Source organism: Mobula hypostoma, chromosome 17 (assembly GCF_963921235.1).
Source record: "Mobula hypostoma chromosome 17, sMobHyp1.1, whole genome shotgun sequence".
Classification (NCBI taxonomy): Eukaryota; Metazoa; Chordata; class Chondrichthyes; order Myliobatiformes; family Myliobatidae; genus Mobula; species Mobula hypostoma.
This window is the reverse complement of record NC_086113.1, coordinates 56,800,093-56,824,572: the sequence shown is the minus strand read 5'-3', so window position 1 is coordinate 56,824,572 and position 24,480 is coordinate 56,800,093. Positions and strand designations below refer to the sequence as shown.

Genomic DNA, 24,480 nt, shown 5'->3' with positions numbered 1-24,480 from the left:
GTCTGTGAGTTTGACGTCAGTGGTGGGTAAATTGATGGAAAGTATTCTTAGAGATGGTATATATAATTATCTGGATAGACAGAGTCTGATTAGGAACAGTAAACATGGATTTGTGCGTGGAAGGTCATGTTTGACAAATCTTATTGAATTTTTTGATGAGGTTACTAGGAAAGTTGACGAGGGTAAAGCGGTGGATGTTGTCTATATGGACTTAAGTAAGGCCTTTGACAAGGTTCCATACGGAAGGTTAGTTAGGAAGGTTCAATCGTTAGGCACTAATATTGAAGTAGTAAAATGGACTCAGCAGTGGCTGGATGGGAGACGCCAGAGAGTAGTGGTGGATAACTGTGTGTCAGATTGGAGGACAGTGTGTAGCGGTGTGCCTCAGGGATCTGTACTGGGTCCAATGTTGTCATATATATTAATGATCTGGATGGCGGGGTGGTAAATTGGATTAGTAAGTATGCAGATGATACTAAGATAGGTGGCGTTGTGGATAATGAAGTAGGTTTTCAAAGCTTTCAGAGAGATTTAGACCACTTAGAAGAGTGGGCTGAAAGATGGCAGATGGAGTTTAATGCTGAAAAATGTGAGGTGCTACATTTTGGTACGACTAATCAAAATAGGACATACATGGTAAATGGTAGGGCATTGGGGAATGCAGTAGAACAGAGGGATCTAGGAATAATGGTGCATAGTTTCCTGAAGGTGGAATCTCATGTGGATGGGGTGGTGAAGAAAACTTTTGATATGCTGGCCTTTATAAATCAGAGCACTGAGTATAGGAGGTGGGATGTAATGTTGAAATTGTATAAGGCATTGGTGAGGCCAAATTTGGAGTACTGTGTACAGTTCTGGTCAGCGAATTATAGGAAAGGTGTCAATAAAATTGAGAGAGTACAGAGGAGATTTACTAAAATGTTGCCTGGGTTTCATCTCCTAAGTTACAGAGAAAGGTTGAACAAGTTAGGTCTTTATTCTTTGGAGCGTAGAAGGTTGAGGGGGGCCTTGATAGAGGTATTTAAAATTATGAGGTGGATAGATAGAGTTGATGTGGATAGGCTTTTTCCATTGAGAGTGGGGGAGATTCAAACAAGAGGACATGAGTTGAGAGTTAAAGGGCAAAAGTTTAGGGGTAACATGAGGGGGAACTTCTTTACTCAGAGAGTGGTAGCTGTGTGGAAGAAGCTTCCAGCAGAAGTGGTTGAGGTAGGTTCAATGTTGTCGTTTAAAGTTAAATTGGATAGATATATGGACAGGAAAGGAATGCAGGATTATGGGCTGAGTGCAGGTCGGTGGGACTAGGTGAGAGTAAGAGTTAGGCACGGACTAGAAGGGCCGAGATGGCCTGTTTCCATGCTGTAATTGTTATATGGTTATATGATTTGGATCCGAGTAATTATTAATAGAAAATAACTCACTTTTATGTAAATTTAATTTATAGCCAGAAAAGCTACTAAATTCAGAAAATATAGATAACATAGAAGGAATAGATTTCCTTGGATCTGAAATATAAACTAACAGGTCATCTCCATATAACAGAACCTTGTGTACTTTGTCCCCTCTCTTAATACCTTGAACAGTGTTAGAATCTCTAAGAGCAATAGCAAGGGGTTCCAAGGCCAAATTAAATAATAAAGGGCCAAGAGGGCATCCCTGTGGAATACCCCTATGCAATCTAAAATAGGGAGATTTTTGATTATCAGTTATAACAGTAGCCATGGGAGCATGATAGATCAGCTTGATCCAGGAAATAAATCCCGGACCAAGATTAAATCTTTCCAAAACCCCAAGTAAGATGACTCCACCCTGTCAAAAGCTTTCTCTGCATCAAGAGAAACAACATATTCAGATTCTTTAGATGGTGAAGAGTGAATAATATTTAATAATCTGCAAATATTAAAATGTGAATATCTATTTTTAATAAATCCAGTTTGGTCATTGGAAATAACAGTAGGTAAGATACTCTCAAGTCTATTAGCCAAAATCAGAGAGAATTTTAAAATCCACATTCAATAGAGAAATTGGTCTATAAGAGGCGCATTCAGATAAATCTTTATCTTTTTTCAGAATTAAAAATATTGAAGCTTCATAGAAAGTTTTCGGGAGAGTCCCAGAGAATATAGAGTCAGTGAAAACTTGACATAAATAAAGTATAAGTTTATCAGTAAAAGTCTTGTAAAATTCCACTGTATATCCATCCGGTACCAGAGCTTTAGCTGATTAAAGAGAGGATATAGCCCTTGCTATTTCCTCTTGTTTAATAGGTGCATCTGATGTATTCACATCTTAAATAGAAATTTTAGGTATATTCACTTTTTGCAAAAAACTATTCATAAAAGTAATATTATCTGAAAATTCAGACTCATAAAGATTAGAGTAGAAATCCATAAATCTCTTATTAATTTCATAAGGATCTACCATTGTAGTTCTATCAGGTCTTCTTATTTTCAGGATTGATCTTCTAGCCATACTTGCTTTTAACTGACCAGCTAATAATTTGCCTGATTTGTCTCTGTGTATATAAAATTGGCTTTTGGAATTAAAAAGTTGCTGTTCAATGGGAAAAGTCAAAAGCAAATCATGTCGTGCTTGGAGTTCCACCCTTTCCTCAAAGAGATCTTCACTAGGCGTTACTGAATAGAGTTTATCTATTTCTTTAATCCTAATAGTGATCAGCAAAAGTTCCACCTTAGTTTTCCTCCTTGAACCTACTGAATATGAAATTATCTGTCCCCAAAGAAAAGATTTCATCATATCCCAAATAACCAAATTTGACATTCCCTCAGTTGTATTCAATTCAAAACATAGAGAGATTTGTTCTCTAATAAAATTTACAAAAGTTGAATCTGCAACAATGAAATATTAAATCTCCACTGAGGTCTGTAAATATTATCAGAAAATCCCAAAGTTAGTTTCATAGGTGCATGATCTGACAACGCAATCACATCATAGGCACATTCAACAACAGGGGGCACCAATCGCGTATCCAAGAAAAAAATCAATTCTTGAATATTTATGATATACATGTGGAAAAAAAAGAAAATTTTTTTTCTTTAGGAAATTTAAATCTCCGAATGTCGACCAGAATTCTAATAAAAAAGAATTTATTCTATTTATTTTTATAATAATAAAAAAATTAATACAAGTTGCAGCTTTATTAGGAAGTGACAGATTGATGGACAATCTGTCAATCAAAGGGTTAAAACAACAGTTAAAGTCACCGCCCATAATCAACTTATATTCATTTAAATTTGGCAATACAGAAAATAGCTTCTTAAAAAAAAAATCGGGGCTGTCTGTATTAGGTGCATATACACAAACCAAAGCCACCTTTTGACCACACGACAAACCAGTAACAACTAAATATCTTCCAATTAACTCAGTAACAGTATTAAAATGAACAAAAGGGATTTTAGAATTAATAAGAATAGATACCCCTCTTATTTTATTTACTGATAAAGAATGAAATAAGGGTCCCTTCCAAAATTTAAAAAAAGCGATTTTCATCTTGTTTACTATTAGGTTAGTTTTTTTTCGACTGGGCAGTCCTGAGGGGTTTCTCTCTGTCAATCATCTTGCTGTTCTTTCTGATCGAGTCAAGCCTCGACCTGTCTTCCGATTTAGGCTGCGCCTGTGCGTTAGATTACTTTAAAGAATTTTTAAATTAAATTTTAAATATGGATCTCATTAAAATCAATATATTTTGGAATTTAAAAGGTATGAACCAAACTATTAAGTGTAGAAAGATTTTTAAGAAATTAAAAACACTTCATGCAGATATTATTTTTGCACAGAATCATAAATCACACAGTGCAGAAACAAGCCTCTTGACCCACCACATCCATGACATCTTTTTTGTCCATCTACATTAACCCATTTGCACACATTAGGTCGACATCGTTTTACGCCTTGCCCAACAGCCTGTCCACAAGTCGGTCAAGTATAATAATTGTATCTGACTCCACTATATCTCCACTGTTCCAGATATGAATCACGCCTTGTGTGTAAACAAAAATACCCCTCAGGTTCCCTGTAAAGCTCTTTCATCTCACTTTAAATCCACATGCTCTTGATTTTGATACTTGTTTTTAAAATAGGGCAAAGCTAGCAACTATCCAATGTACTTATATAAACTTCTATCAGCCACCTACACTCCAAGGAAAAACCAACCCACTCTATCCAATCTCTCCCCAGAACTCTACATCCTTCCTGTAGTGTGGCATCCAGACATGCACTCAGTACTCCTGTTATACTTCATAAAAACAAGTATTTTATAAAGGTGCAACGTAAGCTCTTATTTATAAAGGCAAGCATGCAATATACTCCTCCATGGCCCAACCACCTCCCCAACATCATGAGTTATTTGTGTAACTACGTTCAGGGAACTATGGATTTGAACCTTCAGTCTCTCTGCTTTTCAATATTCCTTAGCACTCTACCTCTTAGTGAATATATGTTGCAAAAACAAAGGAGATGATCATGGACTACAGGAGGAATGGAGACAGGCTAACCCCTATTGGCATCAGTGGATCTGGGGTTGACAGGGTGAACAGCTTTAAGTTCCTTGGTATACAGATCACCGAGGATCTCACGTGGTCTGTACATACCGGCTGTCAGGTGAAAACAGCACAGCAGCGCCTCTTTCACCGCAGCTGGATGAAGAAGTTTGGTATGGGTCCCCAAATGCTAAGGACTTTCTACAGGATCGGCATCCTGACTGGCAGCTCATCTTGGATAGTAATGTACTAAACCTAGATGAGCATACCACGAGACCTTGTGAAATGCCTCACAAAAGGCCACATAGACAATGTCAACCACACTGCCTTTGTCACCTCTTCAAAAAACTACTTAGTTAAAGTGAATTTACCCTGAACAAACCCATGCTCACCCTCTCAGTTTTCACCACCTTTCCAAACGTATGCAAAACCTATCCCGTACATTTCTGGAATAATTTCTGTACCACTTAGCAAGGTTCAGTGGCCTGCAGTCACCTGGCTGATCCCTATTGCCTTACTGGAGAGCAAAATTAGTTATTAGCAAACTCTAACAAAGGGTCTCCAACCTGAATTGTCGACTATTTCCCTTCCCCCAGATGAAGCCTGACCTACAGAACTTCTTGCATTTTCTCTATTTGTTTCAGATTTCTGGAATCTGCAGTTTTTATCTCTATTTTCTGCTGTTTTCCATTCTTCTAGTAATTCACTTGCAGATGCAATATCTCTTGCCTTGTTTTCTATAGCAACCTGGGATAGATCGTATGCACTTTGACATCCAAAACCTCCTTCGTCCTGATAGTGAGATACTCCACTTAGCCTCCCACTTCTGAACTCAGCATTTTCTATGACTTTTCTCCTTGATGAGTGCAGATGAGAATGTGGCCTTGCCCACATCTCATGGCTCCATATACAGATTACCCCTTTGGTCCCACCTTTCCCCGGATACCCTTTAGATAATTATATGCTTATAAAATGCCTTTGGATGCTCCTTAACCTTTTTTTCTGAATCAGAATCAGGTTTGATATCATTGGCATATGTCAAGAAATTTGTTGCTTCTGAGGCAGCAGTACAATGCAATCAAAATAATGGGAAAAAAAACGTGAATTAAAGTAAATATATACAAAATAATTAAATAAGTAGTGCAAAAATAAAAATAAAAGTAGTGAGGTAGTGTTTGTGGATTCAATGTCCATTCAGAAATCGGATGGCAGAGGGGAAGAAGCTCTTCCTGAATGGTTGTGTGTGCCTTCAGGCTCCCGTACCTCCTTCCTGATGGTAGCAATGAGAAGAGGGCACGTCCTGGGTGATGGGGGTCCTTAATGATGGAAGCTGCCTTTTTGAGGCATTTCACAATATATCATAGTCCTTTCTTGGCCTAACTTCATTCTTAAGTTCTTTCCTCCACACGTTATGTTCCTAAAGAGACTCACTTGATCTTAATTGCCTATATCTGTCACATGCTTCCTGATCAGATTTGCAATGTCCTTTGTCATCAAAGGTTGCCTCCTCTTGCTATCTTTGTTGTGCACCCTTACTGCAACAATGCTGGCCCTGAATTCCTATAACTTTCTAAAAGACTCACTTGTCAGATGTGGATGGTGGAGAATGACCTGCAGGATGAGGAGTTCTGGTTGATAATTCTACTCCCTGTCACACGGGCACCCACTGCAGCAGCTCTGCTGAGTCAGTTGATGACATGGATGGAATATCCAACATCTCTTCCTGGGGATGATACCCTAAACCAGCCAAATTCCTGATCACAAGATGCCTTGTATCCAGCCAATGGATTTCTCAGATTTTTACGGAAGACCTTGGTGGTACAGTTTGTGCAAGGGTACCTGGCCAGCTCCCGATCAGTTGCATGTCCATTCTCCACTGAGCTTTGCTCACAGGTTTCCAGCATCTGGATCCTGTCTGGACAGGGCAGGAAGCACTTACGAGAGAGGCTCTTTTCATTCATATGCAGGATGTGCGTGTGTGTGTCCCCTTCAAAAGAAAGAAAGGAATGCAAAGATTTCCCTCCCAGCTCCTGTGGGTGTGAATCAGAAACCCTCCAAAATATTTAACCTCTCCTTAATTTATCGCCTTGTAGTCTGGGATTTTACTTTTAATTATCTATAAATTATTGGTGCCAAGAACAACCCCTTCCAAACCTTCTTGGCAGAGGTTTCAGAAAAAAAGTGTGATAAATAGAGAAAAGAAATACCAAAGTTTAATGAATTGCTGAGTTAAAAGGGTAGTGATTAGTTGCCACCTGCCACGAGCATGTAATTAAAGGGTGTGGCACCTGCCTTGGGTGTGAACACTCAGTGCATATCGATCATACAGTGTGTGTGTTCATTGTCAGTGTACCTCAAAACATAACAATATTCTACTGGTCACTAAAGTACAGCTGGGAACTTGCCCCCTTGCTGACTGTCAATCACCAATTTACACCCATCTCCTTTTACTCTCCCTATATTTCTATCCACTTTCCCACTCATCCGCTCTCACTTACAATCGACAATTAACCCTTTAGGATGTGGGAGGAGAGCACAGTCACAGGGAGAACAAGCAAATTCCACATCAAGTACCAGAGATGAGAACTGAACCTGGGTCACTGAAGCTTCATGAGCTACGTTGTGCCCGTCGCAGGCAATTGGGACGAGCTCAGATTGACATCTCAGTCAGTACGAATGAGTAGAGCCAAAGGACCTGTTTTTGTGCTGCATAACTATCATATAACTTTCAAAGCTGCTATCCAAGTATCCGTCACAGATGGCATCTCTACTCAATGAACAAGGATTTATGCAACTCATTGTGACTGTTACAAACCAGCTGAAGCTAAAACCAAGTTACTTTAGCCCCTTGCGTTACGGCACTCTGTTCATTTACCTGGTCCGATGCCCACTTTGATAACGTCAGCTCCTGAGAGAATAAGTTCTTCAACCATTTCCCCCGTCACTACGTTACCAGCCTAGAGTTTGAAAGTGACAAGCGTCAGAGAAAGCAGAAGATTCTGGAACACAATGACAGGCTGGTGAGATGGCCAAGAGTGACTAAGGGCATGCCTTCAAACTATCACAAAACTCTGCATTATTTTAGCCCATGCTATGGCAGAAAGCAAATTTATTGATCATGTCTACATTAGCAGACACAGAGAGCAAAAGGATCTGCAAATCCTGTCCAAGACCATCAGCAAACAGGTCTAGTCTGTTGTGGGGTAGTTGATCCATCCAGACCAAACCTGTGCTGTACCAGGCAGTAAGTTCTTAGGTAGTCTTGCAATCTGGAATGCCACTACCCATGTGCAGAAGTGACGCCCGCCTGGTCAACACCGAACCCTTTGCCAAATCAGGAGGGACAAAAGCACAAGAGGGTAACACTGACTGTCAGGAGATGCACCCAGGTCAAAACCTCCCTGTACAGGGATGACATCGCCATCTTCTGTTTAGATCCCCAGGTCAATGCACAGACTGATCAGCATCGGCAACCAGTCTAATTGGCATACAGGGATAGAGTCAAAGGAAGAGTGAGACCATGCTGTTCAACAACTTCCCAAATGACTCAACATCTCCTTCACTGTCAGGTCTGATGACCCGAAGGTGCTGGGTATCTGGCTCAGAGGGACTGAGGTGTTCAACAACAAATGGTTGGAGCAGATTGCGAAGGCCAAACAAAAGTGGAATCTGTTGAAATTGTGTTCATTGACAATACTGGGAGAAACTTGGTCATCAGTTGCGATATGCTCTGCTGTAGCCAGATCCCACTCCTCTGCCTTGGAAATCACCGAGGACATACTCCTGGGATCTAATATGGAGCAAGTCTGACGGATCACAATGCACAAGAATCAAGAATGGAGGCAAAAGAGTAACTCAACGTTGCCCTCGTCCTCATGACCACCTTTGTGTGTGGCTGCATCAGGCGCTGTGTGGACCCAAAGTAAGTGGGTAGTGAGGTTCTATCTGTCCCTGGTGCTGTGAAGGGTGGGTTTGGCACATTGCCCTGCAGTGTCTCAGTCAGCTGGACAGTCTGTCCTTCGTGGATCATCAAAAGATTGTGGTCAAATGCAGCAGTTAGTTACAAAGGCAGGTGACATTAGTCTTGACTGTAAGGAGATTGGAGTTTAGAGAGAAAAAAAAGTGTTGTTAGGAATGTTCAAGCGATGCCTGGAGTAACACACAAAGTTCTGATGCCTTTATATAAAGGTATCACTCAGCGGCTTCCAACCCTAATATTTTCTGGACTAATTTCTGGGTTGTGCAAGCTCTCCCGTCACAAGCAACCAAAAAAAAGATGGATCTGTAAACTATGGAGTTGAGAGGAATGAGGGGTAATCTTATTGAAACACAGGAGCAGTACAAGCACAAGAACTGGCCCTTTAACCTACAATTTCTGTGGCAGCCACAATGCTAATTTTAACTAATCCCACATCCTCACGATGTCCATACCCCACTATTCCCTGCCTGTTTACTTATCTAAATGCCTCAACCAAGCATATCTGCTTCCACCACTTCCCCTCAAGTCTCCAGAATGGGACTTGACCACAACCTTACCTACAACATAAGAGTGCTACTTCGTGTCCGCAATTGACACCTCCAGTGACTTAGTGTTCTGGACATATGTAGCTGAGGTTCAAAAGCAAGACTGGAAATAGAGAGAATGCTGGGAACGCTCAGCAGGTCAGGCAGCATCTGTGGGGACAGGGACAAAGTCAATAGTTCAGGTCAATGGCCTTTCGCCAGAACTCCGATTACAGGTCAATGGTCTGTAATGTTTCCCTTTCCACACATGCAGCCTGGCCTGCTGAGTGCTTCCAGCATTCTCCAGTGAGAGGTGGTTGGCTTTCCTTACCTCAATCACATTGCTCATTTGGATGTTCAATGTCCTGTTTTTAATCTTCTGTGGCTACACTTAATGAAAATGCACGACACCATGTCTACGACTTGCGCCAGGCTTGTGGTTTGGTGAACGTTGAAAGTTCACCTGAAAGTTCCTGACAACCACCTCAGTTTTGCAGTTGGCAACAACTCCAGTCTACAAGCTCCCAACTTGGCCGAATTGGATATTCAAGTTGTGGAAAGAGTAACTGGTGTAAAGCTTTGTTGGTGACACCAAACTGGAGAATGCAATGACAGCTTGCCACGCTAAATTGGCAGTTTAGAAATGCTGCCAGCATTTTGAAATGAAAGAAGCATAAAGACTTACCATGATGGTGTGTTTCGGAAACTTGGCCCGAACAGTTTTGACAGATTCCACAAAGTACTCTGAGTATCCATTTGCAACATCTAGGCAGATGTAGTTGATGGCTGGGATTGCTTTTAGAATCTCACAGAGCTTATCCAGGTCTGCCTGACCAGTGCCAGAACTGACAGCCACATTCTGATAAGAGGTAAACAGGCAGAAGGAGAGAGAATTCATTAAAGGTCTGTCTAAATCATTTGCTGTACTCAAACAAATCTGAGCGAGAGCATTAAGACGAGAAATTCCTGCCCTCAGCTCTGCCCTTGATGGTGGGTGGGGGGGTGGTGTTTGGAGGGGTACTTATCAGAAATCTGAGTAGACGGTTAGTTGACCACATGGAATTTTCTTTTTATTAAAACTACTTAGTAGAAATTCTTACAGGCCTCTTGGGACTCTGGTCAAGTTCATTCTCAGCTAATGAGCTGTATTCATTAAATGCACACTGGTGCTAATGAGCAGAAAAACTAGGTACAAGCCCCAGTTATAACTCAAAAAGGGTTCAGATATCTACTCAAGCACTTTATTCATGAGGACACTCAACTTTACATTCCATCTGCACTGAAGCCAAAGATAACTTTTTTCAAGACTCTTACCAGCTAATCAGCACAAATTCCTTTCCTCCATGGACTAATACGTACAAAATACTCCTGTTTGAGTACTGTTGGGGGGACAGCCTACCTGGGAGAAGCAACAGTGGCCGTGCCTCTGGCACAGAGTCTGGCCCTGTGGCTCAGAAGGGGAGGGAAAGGAAGAGGAAGTTAGTAGTGATAGAACATAGAATAGTACAGCACAGTACAGGCCCTTCGGCCCACAATGTTGTGCCGACCCTCAGACCCTGCCTCCCATATAAGCCGCCACCTTAAATTCCTCCATATACCTGTCTAGTAGTCCCTTAAACTTCACGAGTGTATCTGCCTCCACCACTGACTCAGGCAGTGCATTCCATGCACCAACCACTCTCTGAGTAAAAAAACCTTCCTCTAATATCCCCCTTGAACTTCCCACCCCTTACCTTAAAGCCATGTCCTCTTGTATTGAGCAGTGGTGCCCTGGGGAAGAGGTACTGGCTATCCACTCTATCTATTCCTCTTATTATCTTGTACACCTCTATCATGTCTCCTCTCATCCTCCTTCTCTCCAAAGAGTAAAGCCCTAGCTCCCTTAATCGATGATCATAATGCATACTCTCTAAACCAGGCAGCATCCTGCTAAATCTCCTCTGTACCCTTTCCAATGCTTCCACATCCTTCCTATAGTGATGTGACCAGAACTGGACACAATACTCCAAGTGTGGCCTAACCAGAATTTTATAGAGCTGCATCATTATATCGCGACTCTTAAACTCTATCCCTTGACTTATGAAAGCTAACACCCCATAAGCTTTCTTAACTACCCTATCTACCTGTGAGGCAACTTTCAGGGATCTGTGGACATGTACCCCGAGATCCCTCTGCTCCTCCACACTACCAAGTATCCTGCCATTTACTTTGTACTCTGCCTTGGAGTTTGTCTTTCCAAAGTGTACCACCTCACACTTCTCCGGGTTGAACTCCATCTGCCACTTCTCAGCCCACTTCTGCATCCTATCAATGTCTCTCTGCAATCTTTGACAAACCTCTACACTATCTACAACACCACCAACTTTTGTGTCGTCTGCAAACTTGCCAACCCACCCTTCTACCCCCACATCCAGGTCGTTAATAAAAATCACGAAAAATAGAGGTCCCAGAACAGATCCTTGTGGAACACCACTAGTCACAATCCTCCAATCCAAATGTACTCCCTCCACCACGACCCTCTGCCTTCTGCAGGCAAGCCAATTCTGAATCCACCTGGACAAACTTCCCTGGATCCCATGCCTTCTGACTTTCTGAATAAGCCTACCGTGTGGAACCTTGTCAAATGCCTTACTAAAATCCATATAGATCACATCCACTGCACTACCCTCATCTATATGCCTGGTCCCCTCCTCAAAGAACTCTATCAGGCTTGTTAGACACGATCTGCCCTTCACAAAGCCATGCTGACTGTCCCTGATCAGACCATGATTGCCTAAATGCCTATAGATTCTATCTCTAAGAATCTTTTCCAACAGTTTTCCCACCACAGACGTAAAGCTCACTGGTCTATAATTACCCGGACTATCCCTACTACCTTTTTTGAACAAGGGGACAACATTCGCCTCCCTCCAATCCTCCAGCACTATTCCCATGGACAACGAGGACATAAAGATCCTAGCCAGGGGCTCAGCAATCTCTTCCCTCGCCTCGTGTAGCAGCCTGGGGAATATTCCATCAGGCCCCGGGGACTTATCTATCCTAATGTATTTTAACAACTCCAACACCTCCTCTCCCTTAATATCAACATGCTCCAGAACATCAACCTCACTCAAATTGTCTTCACCATCAAGTTCCCTCTCATTGGTGAATACCGAAGAGAAGTATTCATTGAGGACCTCGCTCACTTCCACAGCCTCCAGGCACATCTTCCCACCTTTATCTCTAATCGGTCCTACCTTCACTCCTGTCATCTTTTTTTAATTCACATAATTGAAGAATGCCTTGAGGTTTTCCTTTACCCTACTCGCCAAGGCCTTCTCATACCCCCTTCTTGCTCTTCTCAGCCCCTTCTTAAGCTCCTTTCTTGCTTCCCTATATTCCTCAATAGACCCATCTCATCCTTGCTTCCTAAACCTCATGTATGCTGCCTTCTTCCACCTGACTAGATTTTCCACCTCACTTGTCACCCATGGTTCCTTCACCCTACCATTCTTTATCTTCCTCCGGGACAAATTTATCCCTAACATCCCGCAAGAGATCTCTAAACATTGACCACATGTCCACAGTACATTTCCCTGCAAAAACATCATCCCAATTCACACCCGCAAGTTCTAGCCTTATAGCCTCATAATTTGCCTTTCCCCAATTAAAAATTTTCAGTGTCCTCTCTGATTCTATCCTTTTCCATGATAATGTTAAAGGTCAGGGAGCGGTGGTCACTGTCGCCCAGATGCTCACCCACTGAGAGATCTGTGACCTGACCTCGTTCATTACCTAGTACTAGATCTAGTATGGCATTCCCCCGGTCGGCCTGTCCACATACTGTGACAGGAATCCGTCCTGGACACACTTAACAAACTCTGCCCCATCTAAACCCTTGGAACTAATCAGGTGCCAATCAGTATTAGGGAAGTTAAAGTCACCCATGATAACAACCCTGTTATTTTTGCACCTTTCCAAAATCTGCCTCCCAATCTGCTCCTCTGTATCTCTGCTGCTACCAGGGGGCCTATAGAATACCCCCAATAGAGTAATTGCTCCCTTCCTGTTCCTGACTTCCACCCATATTAACTCAAAAGAGGATCCTGCTACATTACCCACCCTTTCTGTAGCTGTAATAGTATCCCTGACCAGTAATGCCACCCCTCCTCCCCTTTTTCCCCCTCTCTATCCCTTTTAAAGCACTGAAATCCAGGAATATTGAGAATCCATTCCTGCCCTGGTGCCAGCCAAGTCTCTGTAATGGCCACTACATCATAATTCCATGTATGTATCCAAGCTCTTAGTTCATCACCTTTGTTCCTGATGCTTCTTGCATTGAGATACACACATTTCAGCCCTTCTACCTTACTGTCTTTATACCATTTATTCTGCTTCTCTTTCCTCAAAGCCTCTATGTTAGATCTGGCTTTACTCCATGCACTTCTTTCACTGCTCTATCGCTCTGGGTCCCATCCCCTTTGCAAATTAGTTTAAACCCTCCCGAACCATGCCAGCAAACCTACCTGCAAGGATATTGCTCCCCCTCAAGTTCAGGTGCAACCCATCCAATCTGTACTGGTCCCACCTTCTCCAGAAGAGATCCCAATGATTTAAAAATCTAAAACTCTGCTCCCTGCACCAACTCCTCAGCCACGCATTCAACTGCCATCTCCTCCAATTCTTACCATCACTGTCACGTAGCACTGGCAGCAATCCTGAGAACGCCACCCTTGAGGTCCTGTTCTTCAGCCTTCTGCCTAGTTCCCGAAACTCACACTTCAGGACCTCATCCCTCTTCCTGCCTGTGTCGTTGGTCCCTATATGTATCACGACTTCTGGTTGCTTTCCCAATTGTACCAGGATGTCGTGCACCCGGTCAGAGACATCCCGGACCCTGGCACCCAGGAGGCAACAAACCATGTGGGTGTCCTTCTCACGTCCACAAAATCTCCTGTCTGCTCCCCTGACTATAGAGTCTCCAATGACGACAGCTCTCCTCTTCTCCATCCCACCCTTCTGCACCACAGGGTCAGACTCAGTGCCAGAGGCCCTGCCGCCGTGGCTCACACCTGGTCGGTCGTCCCCGCCAACAGTATCCAGGACGGTAAACTTATTATTCACGGGAATGGCTACAGGGGTGTTCTGCACTACCTGTCTGCTCACCTTCGCTTCCCCCCTCTGACTGTCACCCAACGACCTGCTTCCGACAGCCTAGGTGTGACTACCTCTCTGTAGCTCTCATCTATGACTGCCTCATTCTCCCTTTTGAGTCGAAGGTCATCCAGCTGCTGCTCCAGATTCCTTACACGGTCTTCCAGATCGCCCAGCCGTATGCACTTCTGGCAGATGTGACTCTGCGGGAGAGGGGAGTTCCCCCAAGACTGCCACATCTCACATGAGAGGCACATCACCGTCTCAGGAGACATTGTAAAAACTAACTGCGAGCAAGCTTGTCCTCCGCCTCTTCTTGTCGAAGCCTCTTGAGCCAAAGCCTCTAAACTCCACTCCTTCACTGGCCCACTCACTCTATAGTTAAGGGGTCAGACAGGCGATTCTGTGGACACAGGAAAGAAACTCGGATGGCAGTTTGCCTCCCAGGTGCCAAGGTCCGGGATGTTTCAGATTGCGTCCAAGATATCCTGCAGTGGGAGGGAGAACAGCCAGAGATCGTGGTACATATTGGTACCAATGACATAGGTAGGAAAAGGGAAGAGGTCCTGAAAAAAGACTACAGGGAGTTAGGAAGGAAGTTGAGAAGCAGGACTGCAAAGGTAGTAATCTCGGGATTACTGCCTGTGCCACACGACTGTGAGAATAGGAATAGAGTGAGGTGGAGGATAAATGCGTGGCTGAGGGATTGGAGCAGGGGGCAGGGATTCAGATTTCTGGATCATTGGGACCTCTTTTGGGGCAGGTGTGACCTGTACAAAAAGGAAGGGTGCACTTGAATCCCAGGGAGACCAATATCCTGGCGGAGAGGTTTGCTAAGGCTATTGGGGAGAGTTTAAACTAGAATTGTTGGGGGGTAGGAACCAAACTGGGGAAGAGGTGACATACATCAAAGTTGCTGGTGAACGCAGCAGGCTAAGCAGCATCTATAGGAAGAGGTGCAGTCAACGTTTCAGGCCGAGACCCTTCGTCAGGATGGGTGAAGAGGTGGTTGGCTCAGAAATAGAGAAAGCTTGTAGACAATGTGAGAGGGAGGATAGGCAGGAGATAGAGAAGCGACGCGCTCAGTCCGAAGGTTTGAGATGTGTCTATTTTAACGCAAAGAGTGTTGTGAACAAAGCGGATGAGCTTAGAGCGTGGATCAGTACTTGGAGCTATGATGTGGTGGCCATTACAGAGACTTGGATGGCTCAGAGACAGGAATGGTTACTTCAAGTGCCAGGCTTTAGATGTTCCAGAAAGGACAGGGAGGGAGGCAAAAGAGGTGGGGGCATGGCACTGTTGATCAGAGATGGTGTCATGGCTACAGAAAAGGTGGACGCCATGGAGGGATTGTCTATGGAGTCTCTGTGGATGGAGGTTAGGAACAGGAAGGGGTCAATAACTTTACTGGGTGTAACAAGGATATCGAGGAGCAGATAGGGAAACAAATCCTGGAAAGGTGTAATAATAAGAGTTGTCGTGATGGGAGATTTTAATTTCTCAAATATCAATTGGTATCTCCCTAGAGCGAGGGGTTTAGATGGGGTGGAGTTTGTTAGGTGTGTTCAGGAAGGTTTCTTGGCACAATACGTAGATAAGCCTACAAGAGGAGAGGCTGTACTTGGTTTGGTATTGGGAAATGAACCCCACATAAGTGTGAAGTGTTTCATAAAAAGGTCAAATATGATGGCAGAATATAGTATTAATGGTAAGACTCTTGGCAGTGTGGAGGATCAGAGGGATCTTGGGGTCCGAGTCCATAGGACACTCAAAGCATCTGCGCAGGTTGACTCTGTGGTTAAGAAGGTGTATGGTGTATTGGCCTTTATCAATCGTGGAATTGAAATTAGGAGCCGAGAGTTAATGTTGCAGCTGTACAGGACCCTGGTCAGACCCCACTTGGAGTACTGTGCTCAATTCTGGTCGCCACACTACAGGAAGGATGTGGAAGCCATAGAAAGGGTGCAGAGGAGATTTACAAGGATGTTGCCTGGATTTGGGCAACCTGGATTTGGGGAGCATGCCTTATGAGAATAGGTTGAGTGAACTCGGCCTTTTCTCCTTGGAGCGACGTAGGATGAGAGGTGACCTGATAGAGGTGTATAAGATGATGAGAGACATTGATCGTGCGGATAGTCAAAGGCTTTTTCCCAGGGCTGAAATGGTTGCCACAAGAGTACACAGGTTTAAGGTGCTGGGGAGTAGGTACAGAGGAGATGTCAGGGATAAGCTTTTTTTTTTTTACGCAGAGAGTGGTGAGTGCGTGGAACGGGCTGCCGGCAACGGTGGTGGAGGTGGATACGATAGGGTCTTTTAAGAGACTTTTGGATAGGTACATGGAGCTTAGAAAAATAGAGGGCTATAGGTAAGCCTAGTAATTTCCAAGGTAGGGACATGTTCATCACAACTTTGTGGGCCGAAGGGCCTGTATCGTGCTGTAGATTTTCTATGTTTCTATGTTAATACACACACCATTTAACACCATCACTGCACATGTAATTAGCCAAATGGAGTGGTGATAGTTTATCAGTTTATGTGCAGTTTCCATTTGAATCCAGCATAAAACAGAATATTCTTTGAAGAAAATACCTCAAGACATTCAGGATGAGAGGCTGCAAATGCCTTCCACTCTTCCAGAGTGTAGTGTTTATGGATGGTGATGAACATTCCGAACTGGAAAAAAACCAGAGTGCACTGAAAGCATTTTATCTACCATTTCTAATACAACCTAGCACTTGCAGATAGTGTATCTGGGGAATTAATCACAATGTCTCGAATATAAGCTCTATTGGGAAGGTCAGGATCACTGGATCACCTTTCTCAATCCCTTCTTTAATAGTTTTAACCTTTTGGACTTAGTTCCCACAAGACAAGGAAAGTAAATAAACAGATAAGGAGCTAACAGTTTAACCTCTGGTGCATTGAGGTCAGTACATTTCCTAATGTATGTCCTCATTAGTAAGCTCTTAAAAGCAAGAATTGCAAACGAGTTGGCACACCTCGGTCAGACGGGTAAGCATAAAATACTTCAGAGAAATGCACATTTTTGAATTTTATTCAAAGTGCTCTGTAAGATTTGTGAATCTCCAATATTATTTCATGACGTTCAGCAGTGTAAGGTTTCAAAGGAGTTGTGGTAAAGGATCATGATAATAGTTTGAATTGATAGTTTGAATTAATTCTTTATAGTACCAAGTGTTGTAACGGTGGTTATATGCCAAGTGCCTCATATTCTGCCAAGGGAAGGACAACATCCGTGTGAAAATGATCACCACAGCAAGCTCTCGCTCAACAAATCACGTGTGTGAGAAAAAATAAGTAACCTTGCGACAGATTCTGTTCCCGTAATGTTGGTGAAGTCGTCAATAGTTCCTTTAATGGTGGAGGTGGGGAACTCAGTGTTGGTACCAGTGGGTGGGCGGGCAGGCTCTCCCTCACCCCCTCACTGTCTCAGGTGATAATTTGAAATTTAGAGTGCATTAATGTGATTTACTACAGTTCAACACAAACTTGAACACTGTCCAGGTTTTGGAAGTTGGAATGGGTTACATCTTGTCCCTGGGTAACAAATGGGTTCCATTTTTACAGGCATCCATAAATCAATACTGTCTTTAAGCTGGAAAACAAAACAACAAATTTTGCAACTTATGTCAGTGGCAACATATCCAATTCTGATTATGAAGTCTGATAAGAAAGAGCAGAAACTAGCTTTGCTGTTTGTAGGAACAAAACAATTCAGGCACTCTAGGCTTTTGAATGTAATAATATTTCTGGGAGCTTGTTAGTGTGTAAGGGATGCCCATAAGTCTGGTATTTGTAACCTGGGAACGATCTGTACTTGTTACTGTAAGAGTTATGAATAGAGCTGAACACTGGAGTCATCTGCAGAAGGACCGGCCCTGGATCTATGAGAGTATGGAAGCTATCAGTTGAATAGAGAACTGGTGTTTTAAATGGGAATGTTCCCCAGGGGAACAGTAACAGTGGCATAATGAGGCAAAGCTGATCATTTTCCTTAATACCACCCCACCCCCCAAATAGTGCCAATCTCGTGCCAATATTGTAATTAATGTTTCCTCAACATACAGCACAGGAGACCATTTACCCTTCTGTGTCTATGCTGGCTCAACACAACAGTACTGTACACTGACTGTAACAATCTATTCCATACTTCTATTGACATTCAGCCATGAATACTCCATGCCCCAAAATACCTTTCCAGAATTGAACCCAGGTCTTGGGCACTGAGAGACAGGAGCTCTAGTACATACACCACTGTTCTTCCGGCTTCTTTCCTGAAGCTGGTGAGCAGAGTGATCAGTAACACAGTCACGCAGGTCCAGTTACATACAGCGTATGTTATCCCTCTTCCCTTCAGGCACTCAGCTCTTGTGCCCAGACGTAAATTAATGCTGCAGTGGATGCAGCTGATCAGTTGAGATGGAAGGCCAGTGGGGTGCATGGGAGGGGTAGCACCTCTAGATGGGGGGCTTGTCGCACCCTTTGGAGTGGCTCGTCATCTACTGGTCCCCACCAACGCCCAGCTCTCTCCTGTGGCTCCTCGTAGCTGTCTGCATGCGACAGCGGCCACACCCCAGGCAACGGCTTCGTCAGGCCGGCTAAACCAGGTGAGGGTAGCCGACGGGTCTGAAACCCCTGGTGAGATAGGAGAGTGCTCATCCCAGCATGCGAAGACTGCTTCGGTGGATCAGGTGGAGGAAACCCTGGGGGTTTAACGGCTGAGAAGGCGTTGCAGCAGCGCATTGTGGAGTGCGTAGGGCACGGCAGAGCACTTAAGAAGACGCGGCCATCCAATGCAGCCAAGGAAGTTGCCGGACGTAACGATTCTTCGTGCCACTGGATCCTGACTTCTGAGGCCAAGAGAGTGGGATCGTCTCTGGGCAAGGCTTTTCCACTTTAATATCTTTCACGCACTGGCTACATTGTGCAACAAGGTTGGCTAGTGGTGCAGTGAGATCAGTGCCGGGCTTGAGAACGGAGGTTCCCGAGTTCGATCCAGTGACAGACCGCCCCTGAGCGTGCTCTCCATCCGTGCCGGGTTGATGTCGAGCTCGCAACTTGGCCTCGTAAAAAAAAAAGCCATTGCCACCCTGCACAATGTAGTCTCCCTCGGACCCCGACATACACATACACACACACACACACACACACTATTTATGTCTGTGTGTTGTCTGAACCTACATGCTTACTTTAAGTTTTTCTATTGTACCTGTCTTCACTGTACTTGTGCACGTGACAATATACTTCACACAACTTCCCTTAAATGCAGTTTTAAGTAGAGAGTCACTCCCTGGTTTGATCCTGCCTCCGGCTTTGCATTTTAGTTGCAAAAAGCTACAGCAAAGTCTGAATTACTTTCTGCCGTATTAATAATCTGTATTTTTCAGTGTTTCCAATTCCATCAATTAAAATTTTCAAGAAAGCTCATTTCCCCTGAGCTAAAGGACACTGAGAGCTGTGGTAATCATTTCCACTCTATACAATCATATCTGAGCTCATCTATCAATGCTGCCTAATACAAGTTTAGCATTTATTTCACAGCTCTGTATATAGTTTTTTAAAAAATCTTATAAATAGCCTGGGCTACTTACACCTGGAAGTTTCTGTTCTGCAATATTTGTTTCAACCCTTCTCGTCCTTTGGAGTTTTGGAAACACATCGTGCAAGGTACATAACCCAAACCATGTGTTTAGCAATTATACACAGCTGTTTTGTCCACACCCATGATTCATATGAAGTTCACCCAGGTCTGAGGTTCAATAAGCTTGCTTCAGGGTTCATTTGAAAACAAAGACCTTCGACAGATGCATCATTCAGACTCAAACACGAGGAAATCTGCAGATTTTGTGTGTGTTGGATCATTTAGACTGGTAGTTTCAATTTCCACTTCCTTCGTTCTGCCTTGTGCATTAACCATCTGAGACTGGTGAAGCATATGCCCTGATTAGTACAGAAACAATCTCTGCACGGCAGCAAGGCTATTGGACACCACGCATAACCATGTTCTCAGAGAATATAAACAGTTCTACTCAAATTAAACTCAACCAATTGTGAGCTGGATGGTTCAGTACATGTGCAAACTGTCCTTCACCAAACAAAGGAAAAATATAATGGCCTTGTTAAATGTAAAAATCAGAAGTAAAACAACAGCTGTGCTACACTTCAGAGGTACAATTCATCACCAGCAAAGAGAACAGGGTTATTAAACTGTCACCTGATATTGGCAAAACAACACTGTCAGAATAACTCTCCATCAAATTCTCTCACACATGCCAATGAAAGTTTATCCTGACGCAAGAAGTTACTCACCTTACTTAGCACCTCAGCCATTTTGAACGTACCAACTGTGTCCATATTGGCTGCAATAATGGGGATCCCAGTGTAAGTCTGCTTAGAGTTCCGAAACGTAAAGGTTCGCTTTAGATCCACCTGTACAGGAGAAAGGCAAACTTTGAAACATGCAGCCCATTCTACACACTTAAAGAGGGTTTCAAAGCTGTTCCAGTATCATAGACTGCATTGAGAATCTAGGGAAGAGCCTCTGATGTACATTGAGCGAAGTAACAGAAAACTGGAGGATAGCAAATATTGTTCCTTTATTTCCATCATTTTCTATGTGTTATGGCTTTGTTTGTGATAAATCCTCCTCATAGATGTAATCATTTTGTTTTGAGGAGGTAACTGAGCATATTGACAAAGGGGGGGGGGGAGTATGATAGATGTTGTTTACATAGACTTCAAGGGACTTGATGAGGACCTGCAATGATAGGCTGGTCCAGAAAGTTCAGAACCATGGGCTCCAATGCAGCCTGACAAATTGGATCCAAAATTGACCTGGTAATAGGAAGAGAGGCTGGTGACAGAGGATTACTGTTATGATTGGAAATCTGTGACCAGAAGTGTACACAAGGATTGTTGTTGGGACTCTCGAGGTTTAATCATTAACAATGACAACTTGGATTTGAATGCAGAAGGTATGGTAAGATTTCAAATGAGGCAAATTAGTGTGGATAAAACCCAGGGCCTGACAAAGTGTTCTCTCAGACTCTGTGGAAGACCAATACAGAAATTGCAGAGATATTTAAAAGATCCTTAGCAACAGATGAGATACCAGAGGATTGGAGCATAGCCAAAATTGTTCTGATGTTTCAGAAAGGCTCTAAGAATAAGCCAGGAAATTACAGCCCTCATTGTGAGCCTGACATCAGCAATGGGAAAGTTATTCAAAGGTATTCCAAGGGAGCAGAGATATGAATATTTGGTTAGACAGGACTGATTAGGGATAGTCAATATGGCTTTATGTGTGGAAGGTTGTGTCTAACCAAACTTGAGAGTTTTTTTTTTGAGGAAGTTACCAGGAAATTGATAAAGGCAATGCTTTCTTCGCTATGTACGACACCACCAAATGTCATAATCATAGAATAACACACCATAGAAACAGGTCCTTCAGCCTATTTAATCCATGGCAAATTATTAATCTGCCTTGTCCCATCAATCTGCACCCAGTTAATAGCTCTCTTTACCCTTCCTATCCAAATATGTACATGCTGCAGGAAGCATGGTGAATGAAGAATCTGAGAGGAGAGAGAACAAGAATAGGAATGTTAAATAAATCAAAATCATGGGTGGGGGGAGAGGAGGGTGAGAGACACACATAAGACTAGTTAACCTTTCTGGAACGTGATTGTGTTTGAAAACAACAATGTTTAGAGTATGGTGCCATACAATGAAATGACAGAGCAAGAGAGGTCATATATTGAAAGATTTGAATATTTTGCACTGGCAAATCAAATTTCAGATAATATTCGTGTTCCAACTTCTCTGACTGCAATGAGTGCAGAAATGTTTAATTTATTACGCACTCTAGTGGAACATGCAATGCCTGGCGATAAGCCTAATGTGGAAGTAGTTAAAGTCTTAAAGGGCCACTATTCTCCTCACCCTTTGATTTATTGCTGAGAGATTTAGATTTTATAGAAGGAATCAGGAGGGCAAAGCCTATTTCAGTTTGTGGAGGTGCTGAAGCAAGTGTCTGAACACTGATTTTGGGCAGTCACTGATTGACAGGTTAAGTGATAGACTGCATAGTCAGGCAATTCAGAACAGAGACCATTACAGAAGGCAATTGAGATCTGTGGAGATGGGAGCTAAAGCAGCAGACATCTTCCCAAGTTCATGAGTTTTTACTGACTTTAAGAATACAACCTATTGGCTATCAATGTTGCAGCTGTGGCAAAACTGCCTTTTGGAAAAACAAGAAGAAACATGTGAACAAGATGGAGCATACTGAGGACAGACCGAGTGACTCTCACTCTGTGGTTGAAGATGCTTTGTGTGTTTTACCTGTTTCAGCACACAGGCAGCTATCGGGTGACCCCGCAGTTCGACGGGGCCACAGTGAGGATGCAGGTGGACGTGGGTGCTGCAGTATCACTGGTGGCAGAGACAGTTTACAAGGGGAAATTGCAGAAGGGGCAAGGTTAACTTTGAAGACATACACTGGTGAGGTTGTTCCAGTGAGGTGGGTAGTACATGTTACAGTGGAGATTAACAGAGAACAAACTCCCATTCTACATTGTTAAAGGCACTCATGGTTGGAGCAGCTCAAATTCAGCTGGCAGGAGGTGCACTTGCTTGGTGGGAGCACTAGTCTACAAGAGGTACTGAAGAAACATGCACAGATTTTCAACAGAGAACTGGGCAGTATGAAAGGAATCATTGTTAAACCTGACACAACATCCAAATGCCTACAAGCAAGACCTGTTCCAAATGCCCTCAAACCAAAAGGTAGTGGCTGACTTGGAAAGACTGGCCCAGAGTAAGGTATTAGTACCACTGCCTGCAAGTAAATGGGCAAATCCAGTGGTTCCTGTCCTAAAGAGGGATGGATCTTTAAAGCTTTGTGGATACTTTAAGGCAACCATTAATCCAGTCCTTACGGTTGAACAATATCTTCTTTCCCTCATTAATGACCTTTTACCAGGATTGGCCGGAGGACAGACACTTAGCAAAATTAACCTGTGTTAAGTATTCTTGCAGACATATGATTATTTGTTTATTTATTGAGACATGGTGCAGAATAAGCCCTTCTAGTCCTTTGAGCCATGCTGCTCAGCAATTTAACACGAGTCTAATCACGGGACCATTTACAGCGATTAATTAACCTACCAACTGGTACGCCTTTGGACTGTGGGAGGAAACCAGAGCACCCAGAAGAAACATACGCAACCTGGGGGAGAATGTACAAACTCCTTAGACAGTGGCAGGAGCCAGAGTGACAGAGTCATAGTGACTCACAAAGAAATATTCATGTAGCGAAGGCTTCTGTTTGGCATCACCTTGGCTCCTGCACTTTTTCAGTGTGGCAATGGACCAGATCCTGAGCGGGTTGACGGAAGTGCAATGCTCTTTGGACAAATGCGAGCAGCCAGCAATACTCAACCGTCGAGCACCACAATTGTACTGATGAAGACCCAGTTATACAGATTAGGAACAGCTCTTCGGTCCAAGTCATCCATACCCAAACTGTCTATGAGCCAGCCCCATTTGCCAGCCCATATTACTCTAAATCATTCCCTAAATGTCTTTTAAATGCTGTTATTGTATCTGCGTCCACCACTTCCTCTGGCAGCCTGTTCCATATACACATCACACTCTGCATGGAAAACTTGTCCCTCAATCCACCTTAAACTTTTCCCTCTCACCTTTAACCTATGCCCTCTAGTTTTAGACTCCTCTATCTTGGTCAGAAGAATATGACCACTTATCTATGTCCAATCTGAAGAGTTAGACTGTTTCACCCCTGCATTGCTCCTGTTAATTCCCATCTCGATAGTAATGTTTTCAAAGTGTTTTTAATGTGACACCACACTTTGTAAACAATGTCATCGTGATGGGGATTAGCAGGAGCAATGCAGGGGTAAAACAGGAATCTGGAAATGGGATTGGTTTGTTATTGTCACATATACTAGGATACAGTGAAATGTTTGATGTGCATATTGTTCATTCAGATTAAATCATTACACAGGGCATTGAGGCAGAACAAGACAACAATAACAATGCAGAATGAAATGTAACAGTGACAGAGAAAATGCGGTGCGGATAAACTATAAGATGCAATCTCATAACAAGGTGGATTATGAGATCAAGAGTTCATCTTGTCACACTAGGGAACCATTTAGGATATAAGCTAGCTTGAGCCCAGCGGTACGTGCTTTCAGGCCTTTGTATCTCCTGCCTGATGGAAGAGAGGAGAGGAAAAAAATGTAAGGAATGGATGGGGTCTTTGATTTTGCTGGCTGCTTTACTGAGGCAGCGAGAAGTA

The 24,480-nt window shown here is 43.2% G+C and overlaps 2 protein-coding genes across 2 annotated transcripts in view; one reads left to right on the top strand and one right to left on the bottom strand.

Moving 5' to 3' along the window:
• The window catches only part of LOC134358048 (ataxin-1-like), a 478,119-nt gene that overhangs the window by 357,918 nt on the left and 95,721 nt on the right, over positions 1–24,480 (top strand). The gene's annotated exons all lie outside the window — the stretch shown is intronic.
• The window catches only part of LOC134357748 (GMP reductase 1), a 93,463-nt gene that overhangs the window by 41,228 nt on the left and 27,755 nt on the right, over positions 1–24,480 (bottom strand). The window contains exons 2-5 of the mRNA XM_063069376.1: positions 20,466–20,585; positions 16,725–16,808; positions 9,688–9,861; positions 7,375–7,456 (exon numbers count right to left, since the gene is read on the bottom strand). Of these exons, the coding sequence (XP_062925446.1) occupies positions 7,375–7,456; positions 9,688–9,861; positions 16,725–16,808; positions 20,466–20,585 (460 nt within the window). The remainder of the gene's footprint in view (positions 1–7,374; positions 7,457–9,687; positions 9,862–16,724; positions 16,809–20,465; positions 20,586–24,480) is intronic.